The sequence below is a fragment of the Ammospiza nelsoni genome, chromosome 5 (genome assembly GCF_027579445.1).
Source record: "Ammospiza nelsoni isolate bAmmNel1 chromosome 5, bAmmNel1.pri, whole genome shotgun sequence".
In the NCBI taxonomy this organism is placed as follows: domain Eukaryota; kingdom Metazoa; phylum Chordata; class Aves; order Passeriformes; family Passerellidae; genus Ammospiza; species Ammospiza nelsoni.
In genome coordinates, this window is record NC_080637.1 from 45,277,282 (window position 1) to 45,300,976 (window position 23,695).

The following is a 23,695-nucleotide window of genomic DNA, read 5'->3' on the forward strand; positions in this document are numbered from 1 at the left end:
TCATAAATAGACAGGAATATAGTAACTGCTCTGATTTATGTTGTCTGTGTCCAAACAGAATATCATCGGTTTACTCCAAGAGGATACATGTATTTCCCTGCCAGCTTCTCTGACTTTTGTGAAAAGCATGCTTCTGCTGGCAGACATACTGCCACTGCAAGTAGTAGAGGACTCAGAACATTGCTCTTCTCCAGTGGAACCATTTAACTTGCTTGTTTTGGCACATAAACTTACCATTAAAGCAGTGAGTACATGTCGGTGCATTTCCAAATCCCTCCAACAGCTCTAATTATTTATCCTGGAAGTTATTTTATCAGTTATTAAGAAGGGCTGCTCCTAGTAATTGATCACTTCAGTTTTAAATACATTAGAATAGTGTAAAGAAGTCGTTCATCTTACCAAATTCTTTATCCATACTCATCAAGCATGTTCACATGTGAAGTCTGGTGTTTTCACAGAATTTAAAAATATTGAATAGTTGCAAAATACATATCCAAATGTGAAAAAATAAATAGGTAGTTTGACTTCTAAAGAGATGCAGAACACTCACTTTTCCCATTTGCAATGAAGGACATGTTCATACTCAACACCTCAGGGAGAATGTAGATCTCATTAAATTCCTAAGTCTTAAGCATCCAAGAACTTAGCTTTGTGTCTTAGAATAATTTGAATCAGGACAATCTATTTAAAGTAGCATGATATTTTAGGCCGACGGATTGTTACAATTGGTATGAAGAAATAATTTCCATGTAAAAATTTAAACATGTAATTAAAAAAATAAAGACATGAACTTTGTGAGAGCACTAAACCATTTACCTATTTGGGATCCAAAAATAGGCATTTTTATCTGAACTTGGTAGAGGTTATAGAGGAAAGTTTTTAGATCAAACTCTTTTTCCTCCTATTTTCTAAAATGCAAGTTGAATCCACCGAAATATTTATTTAACCAAGTAATAACGAATCATATGAATCACTTCAGACTCAAACTTCCAACTGTGAGACTTGCTAACCTTCAAGTGACTTGACACTTTACAATGTCTCCGCATTGTCTTATCTCCATGAATGAAAGGTTTGACTGGCTCCCTACATGCTAATTTCTCTTTCTTTTCCGGCTGTTGCTGGATGTCAGATTTCTGTGTAGAAATGACAGTTTCTTTCCAGGGCTTTGGTTACTTGTGAGATCTATTTCTAAAAGAATTATTTTAGGGAGTTCTCTTTTAAAAACCAAAGCCTAGAATTACTAAATTCAATTAAGAGTTCATTAAAATTTTTTGCTTGCATCACAAGACTCTTCTGCAAGACAAGTACACACTAAAGTAAAGGAATTCAGGAATATTGAATCCTTTTCTAGTGCTCTTTTCAAGACACTTCAGTTTTGCAATACCTGACTTACTTAAACTGCTGTTTAATTTGCTGTCTGCAACTTGATTTTACTGAGCATGCTCTTCTCATAGATTTTTGATTGTGGTGAACTCATTGAACGGCAAGGAGAAGACAGTACATTGACTTGCCCGGTCCTACCCTTGAAGAATATCTACCTGCCACATATTAACTTGCTAGCCCTAGTCAAAATGAAAATTGGTAAGCAAAACACAACTCATTATTATTTTTAAATTTTGGTAAATTTTTACTCATATTTTATGAATGGGTTGGTTGGTGTAGCTTGGGCTTCTTTTGAGTGGCCTAGGTAAACCTCAGTGGCATCATACAATACTGAAACACTTTATAGCTTTGTATTTATATCCATCAATCACTTGAATTTTTGAGAATTGGATTGTAACAGTAAATATGTAGCAGCATTTCTTCTCAGGAATTAGCTTAATTTTGCATAAATTGGTTGTCTACTAAATAATTTACAAAGAGCTGTTTCTTTTTTTTTTTTTAGGATACAAATTAGCTGAAAAAGTAGCTTCCACAGCTGCAAGACTTCCCTTGCAATGGCTACATGCTCTCAGGCATTTAGAATCAGCATTGAATCTTTGCAGAGCAGCTGCAGCAAAAAAAACAGATTTGGAAGTTGAACTTCTTTTTCAGATGGGTAAATAAACCCCTGTTTGTACATCCCAAGTGCCATTCTAGGAGGTGTTATGCATGATGTCTCTTAAAATGGAGACATTTTACTATAAAAATAGAATAAATTTGGACATTTCTTAATGTCTCTAGATGCAGATCTCTCTATTGTGTTTAGTACCACACCACAGGAGTTCAGGATGCATTATTCTACAATTAACTTCAAAACTGGATTAGAGCTACTTTCATCTGCATGTTAGCAGGCATCCAAGGATGTGGCCAGCAAGATTAAGAGCATTATATTTTGCATTATGTGCTGGTTTGTGAGAATCCCAGTCAGAAAAACATTGAAGACTTTGTAATGTATCTCTTAAAATGCATTTTTGGGAGTTAACAAAAGAAAAATGTGACAGTGTAAATAAATAATCTCCTATTACTGCAGAGGCTGAGAATTCCAAGTTGTGCAGTGTTGAACATGCTTCCAATCAGAGTGTAGCACAGCATGCGAATCCTGTCTGTGAAAAAAGTTGACTCATTTTCGTCTTTTAGCTGTTCTTGAGAGAAAACAATGCTATTCATTATTTCTACTGTCAAACAAAGAGTATGTTCACGTAAGAACCTCTTGCTTCACTTTTACGGAGAGGTACTGAGAAGATGTTGCCAACAGACTCTTCTGTTACAGCAAGCTGGCTGCGTTTATCCTGTGGGATGTGCCCAGCGCAACACGGACCTGAGGGGCACCGTGTGTGCAGCACAGCACAGAACAGGCCTCTGCCTGCTCATTAACTCCTCATACACAATGCTCTGCTAGTTGGGATCAGGAAATGTTCAGGGTCATTATGATTCCAAGTTTGGTTATTTCAGCTACTCTGTGAATTGTTATACAAGCATTGTGCATTACCTTTTAAATATACTGGAAAAGATCTTGCTTAACAGAAGGAGAATAGATAATTTACTGTGTTGTTTAACTTCTCTGGAGGTAAAAAAAGATTGGGTGGGTCTTACAGAAGAAAAATTACTAACATCATTAAAATCTACTTTCTGTATTTCTTTCTAAGGTAAGGTAAAACGCCAAACAAGAGAAACAGGCAGCAAGTTAACTCAAGCTGTTGAAACCCTGTTTGAAGCTATTAAGCTCAGCCAGCAACATGATCAAAAATATGAGTAAGAATCTAGCTATATAACTTTGAAAAGAATTTAAATCATACATGAATATAATTTTAAAACATTGTTTTGAGATTTGTTCTGGGACTTCTATTATGGAGTATATTTTATGTTTTAGAGAGTTTTATTTCAATAGAGAAGAGCTAGTGGATATTTATTCTCTTATTTAAAACAAATGATAAGAACATTTAAGAGCATTTTTAAACACTTCACAAAAGTTACAGCTTTCTGTTCTATTTCCAAATTTGTGCCCTATCTGTCAACACTGAGAACAGAGCTATCAATTAAACAGGAGGTTTATTCATATTTCAGAGGATGAGCTGTGGTCTGCCCCCTTCCAGATAACAGAAATCCAGCTTGAAAAGGTTACCAGCCAGAAATAGTCAGAAGAGCAGAGGCAGGAGGAGCGTAGGAAATGTGTTTGTAACAGATATCAGGACAGTGACTTTGGCATTAGTTATCAGCCTAGAAGATGCCTGAAGAGCTGAGCCAAGACAGCCAATAAATTCTGTCAAGCAGCTCTGATGCATTGGACTTTAGTTTTTTTTGTTTCTTGACCAGTCTAAATGAATAATGTGCCACATCTAGTTAGAGACAGTGTAAAGGCAGCAATTTACCTTGCATGTTTGGGTATTCTGTTACTTAAGTTAATGAACCAGAACTCTGAATGTAGAAGTAGTAGCATAGTAATAAACCTCAACAAGCAGCCAGCATGATGGAAGATGGTGCAGAAATAGACTGTGGTGAAGTTTTGCAAGTTTAATTTGCTACTCTCATTTAATTTGCTACCATCTTTCTAAAAGAATGTACAGTGACATCAATGGACCATGGCTTTCTTGTTTTAGAGAACTTAGCATCCTGCTGACATTTATACAAGCCCTGTGATATCCGTGGTATTATTTAATTAAAGTTTCTTGATGTCTCACATCCTTTTTTTGTTAGCAAGACTAGAAATTTGACTAAATTGTTGCCAACCAAGTGTAGAATTTGCCATCTTTTCAGCTAGTTTGCTCAGTCTTTAACTGTGCAGCACTCTGACTTTTGTATTTTGCTTTACACAAATTGTACTAAAGCTGGAATTTATTGTACTATATAAACAACCAACTCTGTGCAATATGTGTCTGTCCAGAATAGCAGCTATGTGAATAGGAGTTTGTTGTTGTGCTTGGGGAAGTTAATTCATAAGTGAGATCTGAATAAATCTGCAGAGCCAGGAGGAATCTGCATAAGAAGACTATAAACCTATAGGGAATAGGAATGTTGGAGAAATTCTCCAGGTATAGTGATTTTCAGCAGGTTGAAGGGAATAATTCTGCCCCTCTGCTCTGACATGATGAGATCCCTCCTGGAGTACTGCACCTAGCTCTGGAGTTTTCAGCACAGGAGAGACTTGAACCTGTTGGAGTGGGTCCAGTGGAGTCGCATAAAAATTATGAGAGGCTGGAAAACCTCTCCTGTGAGAAAACGCTGAGAGAATTGGAATTTTCAGCCTGAGGAAGAAAGGGTTCCAGGGAGACATTTTGGCAGCCTTTCAGTACTTAAGGGGGTTTATAGTGTGGAGGTAAAGTCTCTAATAGTGTTTGTAGTGATAGGACAATGGGTAATGGTTTTAAACTAAAAGAGGGTAGATTCAGACTAGATATTGGGAAGAAATTTTTTACAATGGTGATTTACTGGAATAGGTTGCCCAGAGAGGTGATAAATGCCCTGTACCTCAAAGCATTCAAGATAAGGTTGAAGGATGCACTGAGCAACCTGAGGTGGTTGAAGTGTCCCTGCTCCTTGCAGGGAGTGGGACTGGATGACCTTTAAAGGCCCCTTCCAACCCAAACCATTCTATGAATCTATGATTTTTGCTTAGTTTACAATACTACTGTAAAAATCACTGAAAAGATAAGGAGACATAGGAGGAGGGTGGGGATAGCTGAGCACTGTCTGAAGATGTGAAACATTCCTGTACAGAACTCAAAACTAAGAAGGTTAGTATCTGAGCTCAGTTAGGAAACAAAAGTCTGGTTTGGTCACTGTGAGTACTTTTGCTGATCCTTTGGAGAGTTTGACTGAGCACCCAATTTGATTGGTATCCAAATTCAGCTACCTATGTTTCAGGGAAAGCAGGGCAATGGATAAATGCCTTAACTTGAGCAAGGAAAGCAAACAGTACGGGAAGATCACTTCCTTTGCAGAATTAGGGTTTTCTTACTAAACATTTGCAATTTATTTATGGAATATTTGTTTCAAATAATAAAAACTATATTTGATGTACTGTTAAATGAAGGTGTTATTTGTTAAGCACACCATAGAGATGTTTTAGACTCACTTTAAAACAGGAACCCATGGACTTCTGAATTCCTAAATTTCTGCAACAAGTTGCACTTAAAGTAGATGGATGAATGCTTTATTTGGTGAGGTATCCAGCTAGTCTTATGCAGGAGACAGATTTATCACTGTAATGCTTACTTTGATAGTTAAGCTGATTATTCTGTGTGCTGTTTCTTACAGGTTAGTAAGACGGTCGTACCTTGAAATAGCACTATCCTATTTCCGTTTTGCTGAAACTAATTTGGATGAATCAGACACAGATAATTCGGTGACTTCCAAATACAGTGTATGTTTTCTGTCTTTTGGGCAGGGGCCTCTTCAAAACAGGAAATATGTTTTGTGCACCTTGCCATATTATTATTCGCAGCGACTTATATATCATACTGAAACTAAAAGTCCTCCTAGAAAAATCACACAAAGAAACCATATAATAGAATTTGATCTTGTTTGATGTTATCTCTTACATTTATTGTGTTGAATAATATATAAAATAGTTTTCTATGTAAAATAGGAAGACACAGAACCGACAGTGTTTTTATTTTCCATTATGTACAAATTAATTTGCACCTTGGAAAATGTACTTAACATTCAAACCTATGCTATAACTATATAAAATTTCAATTTTTCTATACAAATATGAATGACATCATGAGAAATACAAGTGTCTTTAATAACATGAAAGTTCCTATGAGCCATAGATGGAAAGCAAAATGTGTAGCATTAGAGAAAAGAGGTAATTAAGATTCAAAAAAGGGGAATATGATAGCAACACTGTATACAGTAGTGACAATAGTATTTGCTGCTCTGAGAAAACTTTTTCCAGGAGCAACCAATAAGTATGCTCTAGATTTTTTTGCTATTGTTTTTAGCATTTAATGCATGGATTTACATTCAATGCCAATTTTTACAACTTGGAAATAAAACAATTACTTTATAAGTTGGAGGACTGTCTTCTATGTTTAGAATATATTTTACTGTAATATATTTAGAATCCTGATTATGAATTGGCATATAATTTTTAGACCTATTCTGAAGATCGGGGTTCTGAGGACGCTATGAAATCAGAAGCGTACAAAGCACAAGCCTGGATTGCAATAAGAGCAGCTTCACAGGTTGGTGCAGTATTCTGAAAAGGTGATTTTTTTTTTCAATTTTTTTTTTTTTTTTTACATTTCATCTCATTCTACTTACATGAGCAAATAAGGCAATGCAAACAAGAGTGTTAAGGTTTCCTGAAATTTCTGGCATAGGTCTTGTTTAATAAAATTAAAATGGCCACTGAATAATGCATTTAATCTCTCTTGGACAGATACGACTCTGCTTACCTTAACTTTGACTCAGTGCAAATAAAATGGCACATGACTTGATATGTGTGCACATGTATTTGACATGTGGACAAACACCAATGGCATCCAGATGAGGATATCTGGTTTGAAATCAGTATGTAGTAATTAAGCTTTCAGCAGTAATGATTAATTTTGATATAATGTGTACCTTATGTCAGAAAGAATATTTTCTTAACTTTTAAAAATATAGTATGTTGAATAATTAATTTTTGTCCTCATCTTGCTACTCTAAGATATTAAAATCTACATAGATTTTGTAGTGAATGAGTCCTGAATAAAATAAATGTTATTTTTAGGTCAGTGAAGCTATGCTTGCTTCTCAGCTGTTAATTGGAACGAAGAGTGTTAAAGACGAGAACATGAAGGATGAAGTACAACAAAAAATCCCAGAATTTGCTACTATGGATCTTTTTTCTTCCTACAGAGATTTCATATCTGGTATTCCTTTATACCTTGTAATATCAGAAAATTAAATAAATGTTAAGCTATATATGCCATGTAATCTAGTAATACATTTAATATCTTGTTTTAATTTATGAAAAATTATATATCACCTTTGCAAAGTAAAAGCAAAAGTCTCATCATGCATAGCAATACAAAATATTAAGTAGAGACTTCATGAGCCTTTAAATAGCAGCCTGTGCATGTGTTCAATATTTTAGGAAAAATTCATTGTTTGCCTACTGTGGTTCAGACAGACAGAGTGCACATACTGTCATAATTTTGGGTGGTCCTTTGTTACAGGACTTCCTTAGACATATAAAGTAGATATTGGCCTTCTTATCAGTCATCACTGTTTGTTTTTTTTTTTCCCAAACATTGACATATAACTGATGTTTCTCTCTAGGTATATTAGCATTCCCTTGGAGAGTTTCAGTTTTACTCTTGATTTTGCAAGGAGATGTTGGTCTTGAATAGCTTCTCTCCCTGCGTCATTCCCCAAAAACCTCAACCCAACCAACGAAATAAAAACAAAACCACAAACAACAAAACCCACCAAAACTGACAAACTCAAACTCTTGCAAGTTTTCTGCCCATGTCTTCTAAAAGTCAAAGTCAGTAGAAAACTTTCACTGTCTTTCCAATCCTATGGATTATTATTTAGATATGCTTCCAATAGCTTGGTAGAACTTTGGTTTATTTCTAAATTCTGCTTTTATTTTTCAGCTAAAGGAGCTGATGAAATGGAAGTTTTTGATCTAAAAAAACCCCTCAGCAGTGAAACTAGGAATTCTGAGATAATGAGTGCTAGATGTTATATAAACACTAAGACAAATTATTCATGTTTATTTTTAAACAGGAAACCATTGATAGTGATTTTGGTTCAGTGACTTAATTTCAATTTTGCCAAGTGAATGACAAAGACTGAATTGCTCTTTTTGATAGGTGCTGGAAAGCTGAGCCATGTCTGCATACTGTACAGTGTTTAAACATATGTGTTTTGATTAGTTTATGAAAACAAATGTTGTATGCTAAGACTTTCCATCTGATTGTTTTGTACTAGCTCCATTTGCTTATAATAACAGATAATTTTTTTTCTTTTAGCAAATGCAACATGTGTTTCTCCTGGTAGTTCTGCTAGCCAATACAAAGAAGAATAGAAAAAGTAGAAAAGCAATAGTAGGCCAAAATACAAACAAATAAATTGAATTGTAAATTCTCAGCATAGAAAACTAAATATTTTCTGTAAAACTCTTGGTAAAAACATATTTAAGTTTTCATCTATAGGAAAATATGGTCATTTTGGCATTGACAGTGAAATGTCAGGAATAATGGAGACATTCAAATTTTGTGGGAGCACTCGTGATTATTGTCTGAAAGTTTACTGTTAGGAATCACTGTAACAATGTTTGCTCGATTTGGAGTGAGAAACAGAGCTCAAGAATTGTGCTTTTGAAAGAGCCATGTACTAATACAGTGAAAACCAGTATTGAATGTAAACCGTGATGCAGTGATATCTGTACTGATAATTTGTTCCTCTTTCTGCATAAGTACAACTTTTAGGCAGTGCAAAAGAAAATATTATCTTTTGTTTTATTTCACAGTTAAGAGTATATTTCAGTGAAAATGTGCTTAATATCTAAAATGAATTTAGGATTAAAACTAACAATGAATACTTCAGAATGCTTATCTATTCTGGGTTAGGGTCAACAAAACTGGGAAGTTCAGGTGCTGCAGTTATGATTGGTGACTCCTTGTGTTATTTCCATTTAGTAAATATCTTCTATTGAACAATGTGTAGGAATAGTGGTTTCATATTCAAATTCAGAGAGAGAATGCACCTTGCTCTCTATTCCTTTTGAATTCCTTGCAAGGATTAGTAAGGTTCCTGCCTTTGATCTGAGAAGCAATTTTCAACTAATTTTAAGGCTATTTACTATTTCAGCTCCTATTAAAAAAGAGTAAAAATAATTTTTCTTGTATGAAAAATATAAGCAGTTTCACAAGTTATACTTTTAGTTACAGATTAGTTAGTTCCAACACAATGCAGAAGTAGCTTTTGAATTCTAACCACTTGATGTGTGTTCTGGAACTCTTATGGGATTGCAGATGGATACAATGTTGTCTCTGAAACTCCCGAAGTATCTTCTGCTGAAAACAAAGAAATCACAGAAGACTATCAGAGTGAAAGTGAAGGAACAGAAAGTCCTGTCACCAAGGCCAGCCAGAAGAAAGATTCGATAACATGGGTTCTCATGATTCGCTACCACAATAATTTGAAGAGAATGTATAACACAAACCTATCTGGTAGGCATTTTTATTTCCTTCCAGAAAACCGCTATAGATGAGAGACTGTTCTTGAGGGCAAACAGTGTCAGAGTTAAAGGCTGTAATCTGAAGTAGCCTAATTTTTAGTTCCTTTAAATTATACAAATGCAAAACGTCTTCATGGAAATCCAGATTTATGTCAGTTTACGCATGCTGCACGTGAAGATATTACAACCTTTCTTCATAGTTATTCATGAGCGTCCACAATACAAGGAAGGCCTCCCTCAAAACTTAATTGTTATTACTACATCTGAAGCATTTCTAAAAAATTCATAATCTATGTTTATTTTTAGTTTTAGAAAAATCAGTCTTAAGTCACATAATAAATAAATCGGTTCAATTTGAAGTTCTGTTTTGGAGACCTGAGTGTAGGGTAAATGGGAAGGCTATGCCCTATTAAGTGTATTTTGACTAAAACCCCAGATGTGATTTGCAAGCTTGGGTTATTTCACTGCAAATAGAACATGGTAATGGATAGGAACTTTCAAATAGAGTAAGAATCCATTAATTGCAAGGCCTTAATACTGTGCCTCTACATGTGATGGCCAGCTTATGGATATACAATTGATGACCCAACAGGTGAGAACAAAACTATATTGTATGTGTAGGTGTTATTTAGAGAGAAACCTAGCAACTCTGAAAATAACAATTCCAGAGAGGGCTGGGTTTTCTACCTGCAGCATCAAATGAAAGTATTCTGGCTCAGCACTGAACTGGAAGGAATGTATCTACAATTAAGTGTCAAAAGGTGCATGTAAATCTCAGCTCTAGTTACCTACAGTTACCTGTTGTTGGGGAGCCTAGGGGGAAACTCAGCTGATCAGCCCCTAGCTGTGTAAACTGGGGTCTTAAGAACTCTCAAAGCTGATTTTGGCTGTGTTGAATAAATATGTGTTTATTCTAGGGGGTGCTTAGACATCTAGTGAACATACTGGCACTTACACTTTGAATTTAGGTACCTACACCTCAAAATTATACCTCCCATTTGATGCTACTTTATAATGTCTGGAGAGAGTTTGTTTCACTGTCTGATCACTGGTGAAAAATTACCAATAGCATAAGCTAGTAGTATTTAAGGGCAATCAGTATAATTGTTGGAAATGCATTTATATGATAATCTATTTACGTATTTTATGATGCTTCCAAAATTTATGAATATAGTGTATATGTAGCAACTTGACATTTTAATGGCAAATAATGATGTAATTTTAAAAATATCTTTTAAAAACTGCTCATACCCAGGAACTGGATCACTTTCTGGAAGAGATGGACACCTTGGTTTGATTTCTGACACAGGAATTGTTCTACGCATAGCAAAAATGCATTCCTTCCTTGAAAAGTATTTGTTGGAATATTCAGTGTGTTGTCCTGAGAATTTTCCAGCAGAACTACATGATGTAGAAATACCACTCAGTAATTCAAGTGATTCTTCAGAGGTACTTATATTCTTTCTAATGTTTCAAAAATATTATACTGGTATTTCATTCAGATTCTTGGTAATTCCAATGGTAATTTTTCTGGGAGCACTACAGAAGAATGAAGTTATATGCACAGGATCAGCACAAAACCAAAATCCTGTGGACGCAGTGAATTATGTAGTTAAAATAATTATTCATTTCTGCAAAAATAATCTTCATCCCATAGCCAGTGTATTTAAAACCTAGAAGATTAAGCAGAATGATATTTAAAAAGGTGTTTTTATTAGTTAATAAAGTTGGCTGTTATGCACTAAGGGCTGAGATTTTAAATCTTGCAGATCTTCATCTTTCATGCCAAAAATATCTTGATGTTAGTTTTGTAAATGTATGTACCAGTCTCTATATTGTTAATTTAGTCTATAATAAAAACATGATGTTCAAAAAATATGTACATTATATTTTATCAAAAGCTTTTTAAGGTCTTGTATGCCAATTTTTTCACTGATTATTAGCTGGCTCGAAAATAAACCTTTTTTTATTGCTGGCTCGTGAGCAGCCTATTTGAGCTTTCAAATGTAGGCAGCTCAGAATACATTACTCAGATAAATCTTGAATTAGAATTCTGGATTCTACATTGACCATGGCACATGTTTTGAACATTGAATGAAATTGTGTTTTAAAACCCACTGTAAAAATAATTCTCTTCAAAGTTTCTCAATCACATGTCTTATATTAATAATTATCCTAATACTAAAATTTAAAATGAAAGATTGGTCTTTGTGGCTTATTTTTTAGTTATTATATTCAGTATTAAATGGAGACAGGGGAGCCTTGAGGAGGGAGAAGTTGGTATGTTATGAAAATGAATAAAAATACTTCTGTGAGGGTAGCTTGTCTAGAGTTGGTGAACTTTCTGCAGTTGGACAGCATATCATTACTCATTTCCCAACAAAGACCTGACTGTGCCACTGAATAAATTGTAAATATACAGTATGTGACATTTATAACAGCCATCATATATCAAAAATTATTTTACTCTGTCTGCTCTTTTTTTGACATAATTAGTATTACAGTATTCTAGAATAATAAGCTTCAGAGCTCACTGTCATGTTCATGACGGGTGCAAGCTGCATAATCATGTGTTAACTTCACTGTTGTAGACAGCTAACAAGCACAAAGCTCTTACTTTTTTTAATTCTAAGATTCATTGATTTTTATCACAACATTTTTAGAAGCTTTAACTATCCAGAAGGTTATAGATGTTATTTAAAAATGTAACTGTAATTTATTACTTTGAGTTTTAACAGTAGAAATAGACATACTTTTTGAAAGAATAAGTTTTATGTACGAAGTTGTTTCACTTATATCTACCTCTGTAACCTATTTTTGACCCTTGAAGGCTTTTTCTGGTCTGCTGACCAAAGAATCCAAATTACATTAGGTCTATATTTGAAATTCTGGGGCCCTGTTACATTTTTCATGCTTTTTTTTTTTTTTTTTTTTTGTTCTGCTCCATGATAGTAAGTAGGTCTGGAAATACTTGACAAAGACAGTTTGTTTTCAGGCTTTTGAGAAAGTTGAATAGACAAATATTTTCATATGTTATTCAGCAACCGACCAGTTTGACAACAGCAGTTGTAACGTTCTTCTTCAAAAATATTCAATATGAACAGAAACCCAAAGGATTCAGTTCAGTGAAAAAAACCAAACCCATAACAAACATTTTAAAAAGAAATATATAGCATAAACTGGAATTTTAAGAGCTCGAGTTCAGGGGCACAGAATAAATTAAGTTCTTCTCATGTCCATATATATGTTTTCTCCCAATTTTTTTCACAGTCCATGCTAGCAGGACAGTGATTCATTACTGAATTAGAAGAGGGCTGTAGTGAGTGGGTCCTCCATGCACAGCTCACGGCTTACCATGGGTTATGGCTGCTGAAGGCAAATCCATGTGCTCAAATTTATGACTTCCACACCCCTGGATTCATTGTTACCTTCACTTGTACTAAAGCTTCATGTGGGATGGTAACTGGCTTAATGGCATAAATCAGATCGTTGTGAAAAAATCCATCTTTTGCTCACTTGGATTTACTGCCCTGTAGTTGTCATACGCTGACTTTTTTGTAGAGAAAATAAGTTAAATTCTCCATTTTTTCAGCAATGAACATTCGAAATTTGAGAAGAACTAACTTTCCAGGAAGCTGTTTTCAGTGTCCACATTTTGGAACCAATGATGGAGATATTAGGCCTATTTCAAATAGCCTCCATGTTCCCTGAAAAAGCAACTGTTTGGCCAGTGTTCTTTGCAGATCTGTGTAATACTTTAAAAAATAGAGATGGTGTGTTCAGCCTTTAAATCAAATATTTCACAATTTTAAGAAAAGGTTTTATTCATACATGAATGATGGCTGACAGTGTTCCTGCATTAATTCCCTGGTGAATGACAGCCAACAGTAGCTATTTGATAAATGCCCTGCTAATGTTCCATCTGTATGTTATAAAATACAACAAATCCTCACAAATTAAATGGTTGAAATTTCAGCAGGTGTCACCCTTTGTTAGTTTCAAAGCTGAGAAAACAGATAGGTAAACATAAATAAAGCATTATTCTAACATTGAGAATCCTGTTTTAATTATCAATATTTATACTTGGCAAATTACTTTTTCATCACTAAATGTTGTATTATCAGTGTGCCAAAGAATAGATTTGAGCCAAACTCATAATGCCATAATGGTTTTAAGTCAAAGGCAGCAATCATTGTGATCGTGGGTATCTCTAAGTCAGCCCACAGATCCTTTGTATTAGCTTTAGAAAGGTGTCATTGCATAAGCATTGAAAAGTCTTAACTTAGTAAAAAGGACACCTTTAAAAACTACCTATTTACCTAAATAAACATATATTTATGCTGGAATGAAAGTCATACCGATTCCAGTAGACACTAGATTATAACAGATTTTTCCTGTTTCAGAAAAATACAGAAAATATAGTTTAAACTTTAATTTATTTAAATGATGTAATTTAAATATTATTAAATATTATTATTTACTAAAAACTTAACATTTATTTTGTTTTACAGATGTCTATTGATATTTCTGAAACTATATCATTAGTTTCACAGGCGAGACCAGCTTCTACAGTTTCTGTCGTTCCAGAATATGAGAAGACAGAGAGTAGGGCAACAGTTGCTCCAGATAGGGAAATCAACATTCAGTGGTACATTCCTCCTATGGCAAAGGAATCAAACGACATGAAAACTAAGGTATAACTAGAGCAAAGCAGTTCCTTAGGTAGTGGAGCAAACTAAGTCTAATTTCCAATGAATATTTGTGTTATGAGTTCCAGCTTTTTAACTGGTGATAGGTGATAGGAAGAATTTATTTACTCTGGTGCAAACCTGCTCTTTAAAAAAACAGAATTCCCTGACAGTTTTTTGTTGGCAGGCAAAAAAACCACCTTTTTTCCCCATATAGAGCTTCCAGGCTATGCTGTATTCATGCCTGTTGTAAATCCCTGATGTCTTTAAGACCTCCACTCTAAATTTGGGTAGATACATTTGAATAATAGTTTGGTGGGAGACTCTTGGAAAAGCAAAGATCCACATATACAAGGAAAATGGGTTTTTGTAAGCCTCATTTTCCTAAAAGATGAGACTGAAAATTAAAGATGAAAGAGATGAGAGGGTTGCAGGACTGTGAGAAACTATGACATGGAACTTGTTTTATCTTTACGGAAGGGAACAACATGTAGGTAAAATTTCTGCTACAGCAATAAAAATCCATCATCTTAAACTTTCTGGCATAGCAGATCTGTTTCTAAATTTCTATTAGACCCATTTATCTTTATTAGGAAACTGATAGAAACCCCGGGAGTTAATGTAAATAACGTACCTTTTAATGTGGTTTTGCAGATTACTTTAGCATGACCATACAGATCAGTAGAAGACAAGAGACAACTCTTAAAACCAAATAATGTATGAATGCCATATTTTTGACATTTTCCTTATAGTCAAAATATTCAGCTACCATTAGGAAGCATATTTTCAATTACACTAGTAAATACTTGCAGTGAAAGATGAGAACATTCTGCTTAATTTTCTTATAATGGTATGGCTTTTTTAGATTGGTGAGTTACGCACACTTCATGGATTTAAACCTAGCATGATGACAGCCATGCATATGATTGACCAGGATCAGGACAATGCTGGATTTTGGTACTGACATCATGTGGTACACCTAATTTTCAAACCCAGAGTAATAATATCCAATTAAATTAATTAAATTAATCTAAAACCTATAAAAACTGAGTGTAGTACAAATTCATATGAAGTCACACTCCTCTCTTTTTTGAAGGTCAATTATCTAAGGCTTAATCAGTACACTGTATTTGATATTTATTGTACTCTTGTATCACTGAAATAGCTCAGGTCTACTTGCATTACAGTTTACCAATCCCTTCTCTCTTACAGGTTTTGTTGCTTTATGCTTATAATACAAGTCCTATCAGGATTAGTGACATCAGTTCAGTGTCTATGTTTTCAGGCCACTTTTGGATTCCATTGGCTAGGTAAATAATCACTGACTCTGTCCAGTTATTTCATGCTGTATTAAAGATCAGTCAGCCATTTAGGATGAGAGAAAATAAAGTACAAAATATCAAAGAGCTGTAAATCTTTACAAGCATTCATTTTTGCTTTTCAAATATTTTTCACTGTAAAAACTGTAAGATATCATACATGTGTTAAACTCATCCAAACAGCTGCTTTTTCAATGCATTCATTAGCATTTTAGTTTTGATTCTTAAAGAACCAAGTAACATATGCTAATTATATTACACTGGCATAGCAATGTAGCAGATCTTAAAACCACTCCCAGCAGTTATTCCCATTCTCTCATTGAATCAACTACTTTCTCCATACCATATTACAACTCTAAGAAACAAGAATTTTTCTCAGTTGTAGCACTGGACTCTGCCCTTAATTTCACATCCTATGGCATTTTTCGTTCTTTCTTTCTTGTCATTCATCTAGTCTTAAAATTTTTGGAACTGCGTAGTGGGTGGAAGGGAAGAAATAATGGGCAGCCTCTGCCACCCTGGTTGGATGAAAAAGCCATTTCTTGCAGAGACATTCCTAAAATTATACTTCTGTTTTTAATGTAAAAAGGTAATGCATTCTATATCTCCACTTCATTAAATGGAAAACTTATTTTTGTAAAATTATGAGATCAGTCTTACAATGAAAGAAAATGTAGAACCTAATCATTATGTAATAAAAGCTAGGTCAGCCTAATTATAACCTGGAAACAACAAATATTGTTGTTTTATAGCAGTAATAATGAAAAGTTTGTCTTCTTTTAGAATTATTTCTTTAAGGGAGAAATTGTCTGATCTGAAGGAGCAAATTGAATTATCGATGCAAGCTGCTAAGAGCTTTTCAACTGCAGGACGTACAAGTTTACCTGAGCAAAATGAAACTTTGAAAATAATTCCTCCATTTAAACCCAAGAGAAGTGATGCAAAAGTGCATCTTGATGGTAAAATAGAAGTAAGTGAGAGCAGCTTGGCTCTTATATGATTTAAGATGCCTGTTTTGGGGAAATAAATGATGGGCAACTTGGAAGGAAGACATAAAGGCAGGCATTAAGCTTCCCACGCCTCTTTAAAGAAAAGTTGAATTACTTTCACTCTTTATTTAATATTTAACTTTTTCTTATATATTACTTGTCACTTTAGAAAAAAACCCAGGTATTTTCAACCTTTTACTTGAAAATAAAGGCTACCTCTTCAGGTACACAGATTTGGAAACTTATACTTAATTTATAGTAATCTACATATGAAAATCCTTGGCAATGTGCTAAATTAGCATGGTGATCAACCCAAAAGTGCTTTTTAAACATCAGTTACACATCGTCAATGTAAAATGGGCAGTGGTGGTTTCTGAAATAAGAACCTTCAATAATGTTATTGAGAGATGACTAAAATTGGCATGGAGTTTATTTTCATTTTCTCTATGCCATCCTCTTTTCTTTTTATTAGCAAGGCTGAATATGGTCCACAAGCAATACTCTCCCCACATACACACACACAAAAGGTAATTTCAAAGTTTTCCATGTGCTCTGTTTGAGATAATGTCATTGGAATAGAATGTTGCCACAGCATAAGTGCTGCTTGATAAATGCCAAGGCAAAATAGACGTTTATTTTCAAAGTGGGAGACATTTATCATGTGACAGGATTCTCTTTATATCTATTATGTGAAATGATTAATGATGTAGAGGCTGTCATTTTGCCTGATGGATGCTGTGAAACAGTGACAATTGTGCACTGTGCCATTATTACGAGGCTGTATTTTGACCAGCTTGGAGAACAAATGGTATTTTGGCCAATCACTGTGCTCAGGAGGGTAGACAGAGCTGTCCTTTAGTGGGTGTTTCTGATTACCTGAAGGTGTTTGCTCAAAATTTCATTAATATATGTCAGTAATTGGTAAAAAATGTTTAGAATACTAATAAGATTAACATGCCATGCATTATACATGTATAAATATCATCTGTCAGGGTGTTTGTTTATCATATCTTCAGTAAACACATAGCAAAAGTATGCTCAGTCACTGGATTTAAAACCTGAACCAGGAGCAATTTTGCCTCAGTAGAAACGGCAAGATTTGGGCATTGTGTTTGTACAGGAAACACTACTGTTTGTGTTGCAGAAAATTTATATTCATCAGCTAAGGTTTACTTTGCTGTGAATTCAATTAGAATAACCTAAAACTTGAATATTCTGAAAAATTTTGTAAGGCTGAGCCATCTGTTAGCTTATCAGAGAAGACTGATAGTACAGCATATGTTTGTAGTACACAGATAGTACAAATTTCTTCTTGTTTTATACCATTAGGAAATTGCTAAAAGGTGTTTATCTGAAGTCAAAGCACTGCTTTCTGTTGATCCAGCCCTGTCCCCTCCATTAACTGAGGTATGTTGTTCTCATTTAGAGTAAAAATCTGTGTTCTCAAATAAAACAATTGTTCAATTAAACTGAAACAAGGATTATACCACTAAGCATCTTCCCATTTTTTTCCTTATTTTGTTTTGGTTTTATTTTATCATCTTTACAAATAAAATACAAATGTGCATGATTACAAACTGTGAATATCTTCACTGTTCATTAGAATCAACTTTTCATACACGCAAAAATGTATTAAAAGGCGATTTTTGCTCACAGTGGTTAAACAGATTATTCACCACTCTGGTTGTTATTTACACAGACTCCAGTGAATTTCCATGATGGAATCACCAAATGCAATTTCTTTCCATTCTTGCATTTTTGCAGTTATTCAGGTTTGATTATTCCATTTTCTTTAGCTTTCTCTGTCTTGCCCATGACATGTTTTGAGAGATAGCATGCAATTTTTTTGTCCCTGCTGATGGGACAAAGCATCTTATTCGTGCTGTTGTTGCCCAGTGCAGTCAGTATCCCAGAGGAGACTGTGGGAACTGGCCCAGGGTGGGGAGCAGTGCTGTTCAGTGTTCTCAGCCACCTTGGAGACATCAGGGAAGGACCACAGCTCCCAGGGCTCAAGGGACTCCACAGGAGATTCTGGAGTTCACTTCAATTATCACTCCCTCAACTGATCCTCAAATATCTTGCCAGTAATTGTTCACAATGGAATGATAATGGAAAAGGCATCCACTGTACCCTTCCAGAGAGCTCTTCCTACCAGAAGAGAATGTGACTTTTATCTGAGAACATTGGGCTAGTGCCTGTTATAGCAGAGAGAATCTGTCCTGTGCATCCTGCAGCCCAGTACCTGAGAGTGCGCATTGCCCTTTGGTACACATTGCACCATTCCTGCCACCCCTCGTTATCCATCCTGAAGTTCTCTCTCAAATGACTCCCAGGCCTTCATATCACACAATCTGGCTTAATCAATGCATCAGAATACACCCACATCCCTTCTGCAAAGCTGTACTTCTCAGAGTTCCACTGAAGTATCTCCCATGGTAGCAATATTTGATAGATTCCTAGGGAAAGATACAGACAAACTTCCACAGAATCATGGAAAATTTCTGGAACTGTTTAAATTCTTGTGAATTCCTTTCACTTTGCCTGCTTCTATTTGTGGATCTGCGATGGAAGTGAGGGAGCAGATTTAGTGGTGTTCTTCTATTAAAAAGATGATGTTTACTGCACTGCTTTTATTCTCTCTAAATTCCACAACCAGGTGGAACATCACAGAACTTTTCATCGTGAAGTTTCAGATAGAAACTTCAAACTAAGATGCTTTGAGATATGGTAGTTTTGGTTGAGCAGCTGAAGCCTAATCCTTCAAGATGCTGAGTATCTTTGTTCTTCTCTGAAGCCAACAGAACTTGTAGGGTGCTTAGCACTTCCCAATGTATAGCATGTTTCACAGTAGCGTTTCCAAACTTTCATATAAGCTGTATGTGTGCATTACCCTGTCTCACCCAGAGACAGAAAGCTCTGGGAGGGACTGTGTACACCACAGAATAGTACATTCCCTTTGTTTTGGAATGGAGGAGAAGGCAGCAGATATATTTCTTATATGTAGTTTTTCACCATTTTCCCCCACCAAACACTTTTCTGTTGCTCATCTTCTGGTGAATTAATTGGGCAAAGTCAGTTCTAATTTGTAGTCTTTGTTTTCTCATTGTATGAGCTGTCACTCTTCTGCCGTGTTGCCACTTTCTCTTCTTTGATTGTTTTTTCTCTCTCTGTGTCTTACAGTGCTTTTGATTCAGCCCTGAATTATATTTACAAATGGAACAAGTGCGTTTTCATTGAATTATTCATTTAAAATGACTTGAGTCTTCATGTTTTAAGAATAAAAAATTACCAGCCTACTTGTTTTTAATGCTGTTTAATGAGTAGCTATGTCCTTGAGCGAGATATAGTGTTTGGAAGCTCCAGTCTTAAACATTGGAAGTAAATTTATAAATAAAATAATTTCATTAAAAATTAACCTCCCTATGTAACTTATTCCAGTCATCTCTGTCTTCAATTGTTTTTTGTTGATACCTAAATCAGTTAAATAGTTCTCCGTGTTCAGTGGACACTCAAACCAGTTTATGATTGCCCTCTATTTCACCTTTTACTGTTAGCTCAATTCCTTCATTTTCTCATCTTAGGAAAAGCCTTCCAAATTACTAACCATACTTGCTGCTCTTCATTTTACCTACAGATGATCATGATAAACTTTGTGAGCAAGACTGTTCATAAGTTTCCTCCCTTGAATCCTGTTTTACTAGTTTCCTGCAAGAAATGTCATTAACCACAAATTTATACCCAGGCAATAAATATTTCTAACTTACTCATTGGTTGAATTTCAGAAATCTGACTTTATATGAAACTATTGGTATAGATGTGTATGTATATTGGTATATACATGTGTGTGTATATATATATAAATATATATATATATGTAGGTATATATGTGTTTTTTGGTACCTTGGTACCTCTAAGCTTAATAAAGTTATTAATTTAGTATTTATTTTTTTTTCAGATCCCATTTGATGTTACTTTGCCATCAATAACAAGTTTGAAAGATATGTTTGATCTTGCCAATGGATGTATAATACGTGATGGAAGTCTTTTCAATTGGATGATTTCTCTGCTTCGCTAAATGCTGTTTTGCAATAACTTCATCAGTTACTATCTGAATGCTACAGACTTAGACTTGAGTTCTAGTGTTAATATAAAAACTTCATTAATTACACCAGGATTTGGCTCCTATTATGTTTTATAATTTTCACTTTTAGGTTATTTCCAATTATTTAGGCATTAGTAGTTTTTAACATGAAAATATTTTTTAAGGAATTTAATATTTTTAAAGTAGTTTCTTTATAAGAGGATTCTCTAGCTATTCAATAATTTCTTATTGTTTAGAAAAGCTGAATAGGTTTGTAGTCTTCTAGTTCCTGATAATAGATATTCCTTTTTCCCTTGAAGTTGTATTCTTATCAGCAATTTTTAAATTGTTTTTTGCAGTTATCAAAAGTTAGTATTATTTCTTAAGTTGAGAATTTTTGGAGGGGCTAAAATGATCAATGAGTTTGTTCTCTTATTCATCTGTTTGGAAACTAGCATTTCAGGTTGTTGAGGGTGCAAGTGATCACTCAGATGTCTTCATAATTTCAAAGCATTTTTAAAGAAAACAAACAACCCCCCCCAACAAATAAACAACTCCCCCCCGCCAAAAGGCAGTACAAAGAATAAAATGGTACAATATTGAATATTTTTTAAATAATTCTAAAAAGCTAAGGGAACCTTTCTGAATCTTGCTGTAAATATTATTTTAAAGTACTCAAGAAATACAAATGAGTCCTAACAACAACCACCTGAGGCAATATGCTCAAGCATATTCTCCATCTCAATGGGTGGAGCATCTGAAATGCCCCAGTGATTGAGATGGAGAATTTGACACCAACAAGTGAATTAGCAGACCAGAGAGGGGTCATGGCCCTTTGGTTTTGCTCACATCTCAAAGCCAGGCATTCCTTTGTTACTTGGAATGATTTGTTTGCAACAAACAGCAAAAAACCCCAGGACGTTTGGGCAGGAATCCTATGAGACTTGTCCTATGAGTAGTTATGGTTTTGTATTTCCAGAAAAATTCAGCATTAATGTAACCATTCCTGGGCTCATTTCCTGTGAAAAATGCCAGTCCCTTTCACTCACTTCCCTGTACTGTAGCCTAGTGATAAAACAACAAACTTTTGTGAGCTATTTGGAAATTGCAGATTTATCTTGGCTTGTGCTTTTCAGAGAAATGTTACCTGGTTGAGTTTCTTTTAGGGAGGAAGAGGGAGAGAGGGGTAAGATTCTGAATAATGTGTATCCTAAATGTGATGAGTGCAAGAAGAAAGGGAATAAAGTTCTTTCCTATTTCACTTTGCTCCTATAAAAGAAAGAAGACTGGATGTATTTGTGTTATGTGTAGCTGTTTAAAAGTTGTGCTGTTTTCTATTTTGTGTACACTTTTCTGGAATGCTGTAGGTAGTAGGAAAATTAGAAGGATAATGATACAATGATGAAAAGAAGGGAAAAAGTAATTGATAGGGCAGTTATTTTTGCAAGACAATTTTAAAACTGAGTTAGTATGATTATTTAATTTGACTGCCTAACAGCCAGTTTGGAGGAGAAACTCCTTAGCATTATTCTTTCATTAAAAGAATTTATTATTCTGCAGTTGTTCGAAAAGCAGGAAGATAAAAATTGACATCACTCATTTTTCCTTTACAAGGAACAAGTAGGAAATTGCTGCTTTTAAAAAAACAAACAAACAAGGTATTCTGTCTTTTGTTGTGCTTTGTACAAACTAAAAACCTATCTTTTTTTGTTTGGGGTCACCTTGAGGATTGTCGTAGGACTTTTATGCACCTTAATTAATATTTGTAAAACATGCTATAGGCATCAGGTGAAAATGGAAGTGAAGTTCCATTACAGACAAGGTGTTTTTTTCAGTGCTGCCCGTCTGGACCTTGTTATATTTCCTGTACTTGAAACAGAAATATTAAATAAAAGCCTTTACTTATTCATTTTAAAATACATTACTATACTTACTTTCCTATAATACATATTTTCTAAGATTTTTCTTTTAAAGAAAAATATTATCCTTTAACACAGCACAGTGAAATAATAACATTAAAATATTGACCTCACTGTATCCACAGCAGCAGATTTTATTCTCATAAATACAAGATAAAGTATTCAATGCAGGTTTCAGAGGAAACATTGGAGAAAACATTTTTTCTTTTAGCATACAATTAAACTCTTTAGTTAAAATCTGCTTGTATGGAGGGAAGTTCATATCTGAATGTCTCCAGTAATCACACAGAAAAAAAGTATAAAAGCAATTGTGAAGCAAGTTATTTCTTAGTTATGTATTGCAGTAGTTGGGTGGGGTTTTTGTCCTTACCAGTAAATGGAGACTAAATAAGTGAAACCAGAATGGAGAGTTCAATATGGCAAACCAGAATTGATTTGTGTCAGCACCACGCTGAATTAGATTTGCATAGAATACTTGTCTGTGTCCCTGTCTCCAAAATTAAAAAGGAAGAGGAGGAAGGAGGATTTCACTTTGTAAGGGAGGACCTTCTTGCTATGGGAAGTTCTTCTCTACGATCTGCCCCATACACCAATGCCAAAGAGCTACTATTGACAGCTATTGACAGCTTTGAACCCCTGGCATGTTTACCAATTCTTTTCAAATTTTAACTGAAGTATTTCTCCATTGTACATCTGTGGAAGGAATGGACAATGCTTCCTTATCTGATAAATCATGGGATGGGGCAAGGAGAAAGAGAGAGAGAAAGAGAGAGCTAGAGGGAGAGCACACTGTGGGGAGAAATTTAAAGATTCTGAAAAGAATGACATTTTATCTTCAGTGCATTCCCTTGGGTGAGGGACTAGAAAGACCTATGAGAAAGTAAAGAATAGTAAAACCAGGTGTTTGGGGCTTTTAAATTATTTGAGTATTTTCTGTTATGTGAACGGAATGAAGGAAAAATGCTGAGGAAAAAAAACAGTTTCTGGTCCTGTAATTAAAAATTGTATTATCAAGAACATGCTGGAGCTCAAATTGAATTTGAACAGGGAGCTTAACAGTGAAAGGTCTGAATGGATTTTAGAATATTTCAGTTTTCAAGT

General features: G+C 34.7%; 1 protein-coding gene across 1 annotated transcript in view; it reads left to right on the forward strand.

Moving 5' to 3' along the window:
• CFAP54 (cilia and flagella associated protein 54) overlaps positions 1-20,698 on the forward strand; it is a 101,211-nt gene extending 80,513 nt beyond the window's left edge. The window contains exons 56-69 of the mRNA XM_059472565.1: positions 59-244; positions 1,455-1,581; positions 1,886-2,038; positions 3,069-3,174; positions 5,677-5,782; positions 6,519-6,608; positions 7,139-7,280; positions 9,393-9,590; positions 10,854-11,047; positions 14,110-14,292; positions 15,499-15,596; positions 16,389-16,575; positions 17,924-18,001; positions 20,550-20,698. Of these exons, the coding sequence (XP_059328548.1) occupies positions 59-244; positions 1,455-1,581; positions 1,886-2,038; positions 3,069-3,174; positions 5,677-5,782; positions 6,519-6,608; positions 7,139-7,280; positions 9,393-9,590; positions 10,854-11,047; positions 14,110-14,292; positions 15,499-15,596; positions 16,389-16,575; positions 17,924-18,001; positions 20,550-20,669 (1,968 nt within the window). The 3' untranslated portion in view covers positions 20,670-20,698. The remainder of the gene's footprint in view (positions 1-58; positions 245-1,454; positions 1,582-1,885; positions 2,039-3,068; positions 3,175-5,676; positions 5,783-6,518; positions 6,609-7,138; positions 7,281-9,392; positions 9,591-10,853; positions 11,048-14,109; positions 14,293-15,498; positions 15,597-16,388; positions 16,576-17,923; positions 18,002-20,549) is intronic.
• Positions 20,699-23,695: the final 2,997 nt, after the last annotated feature.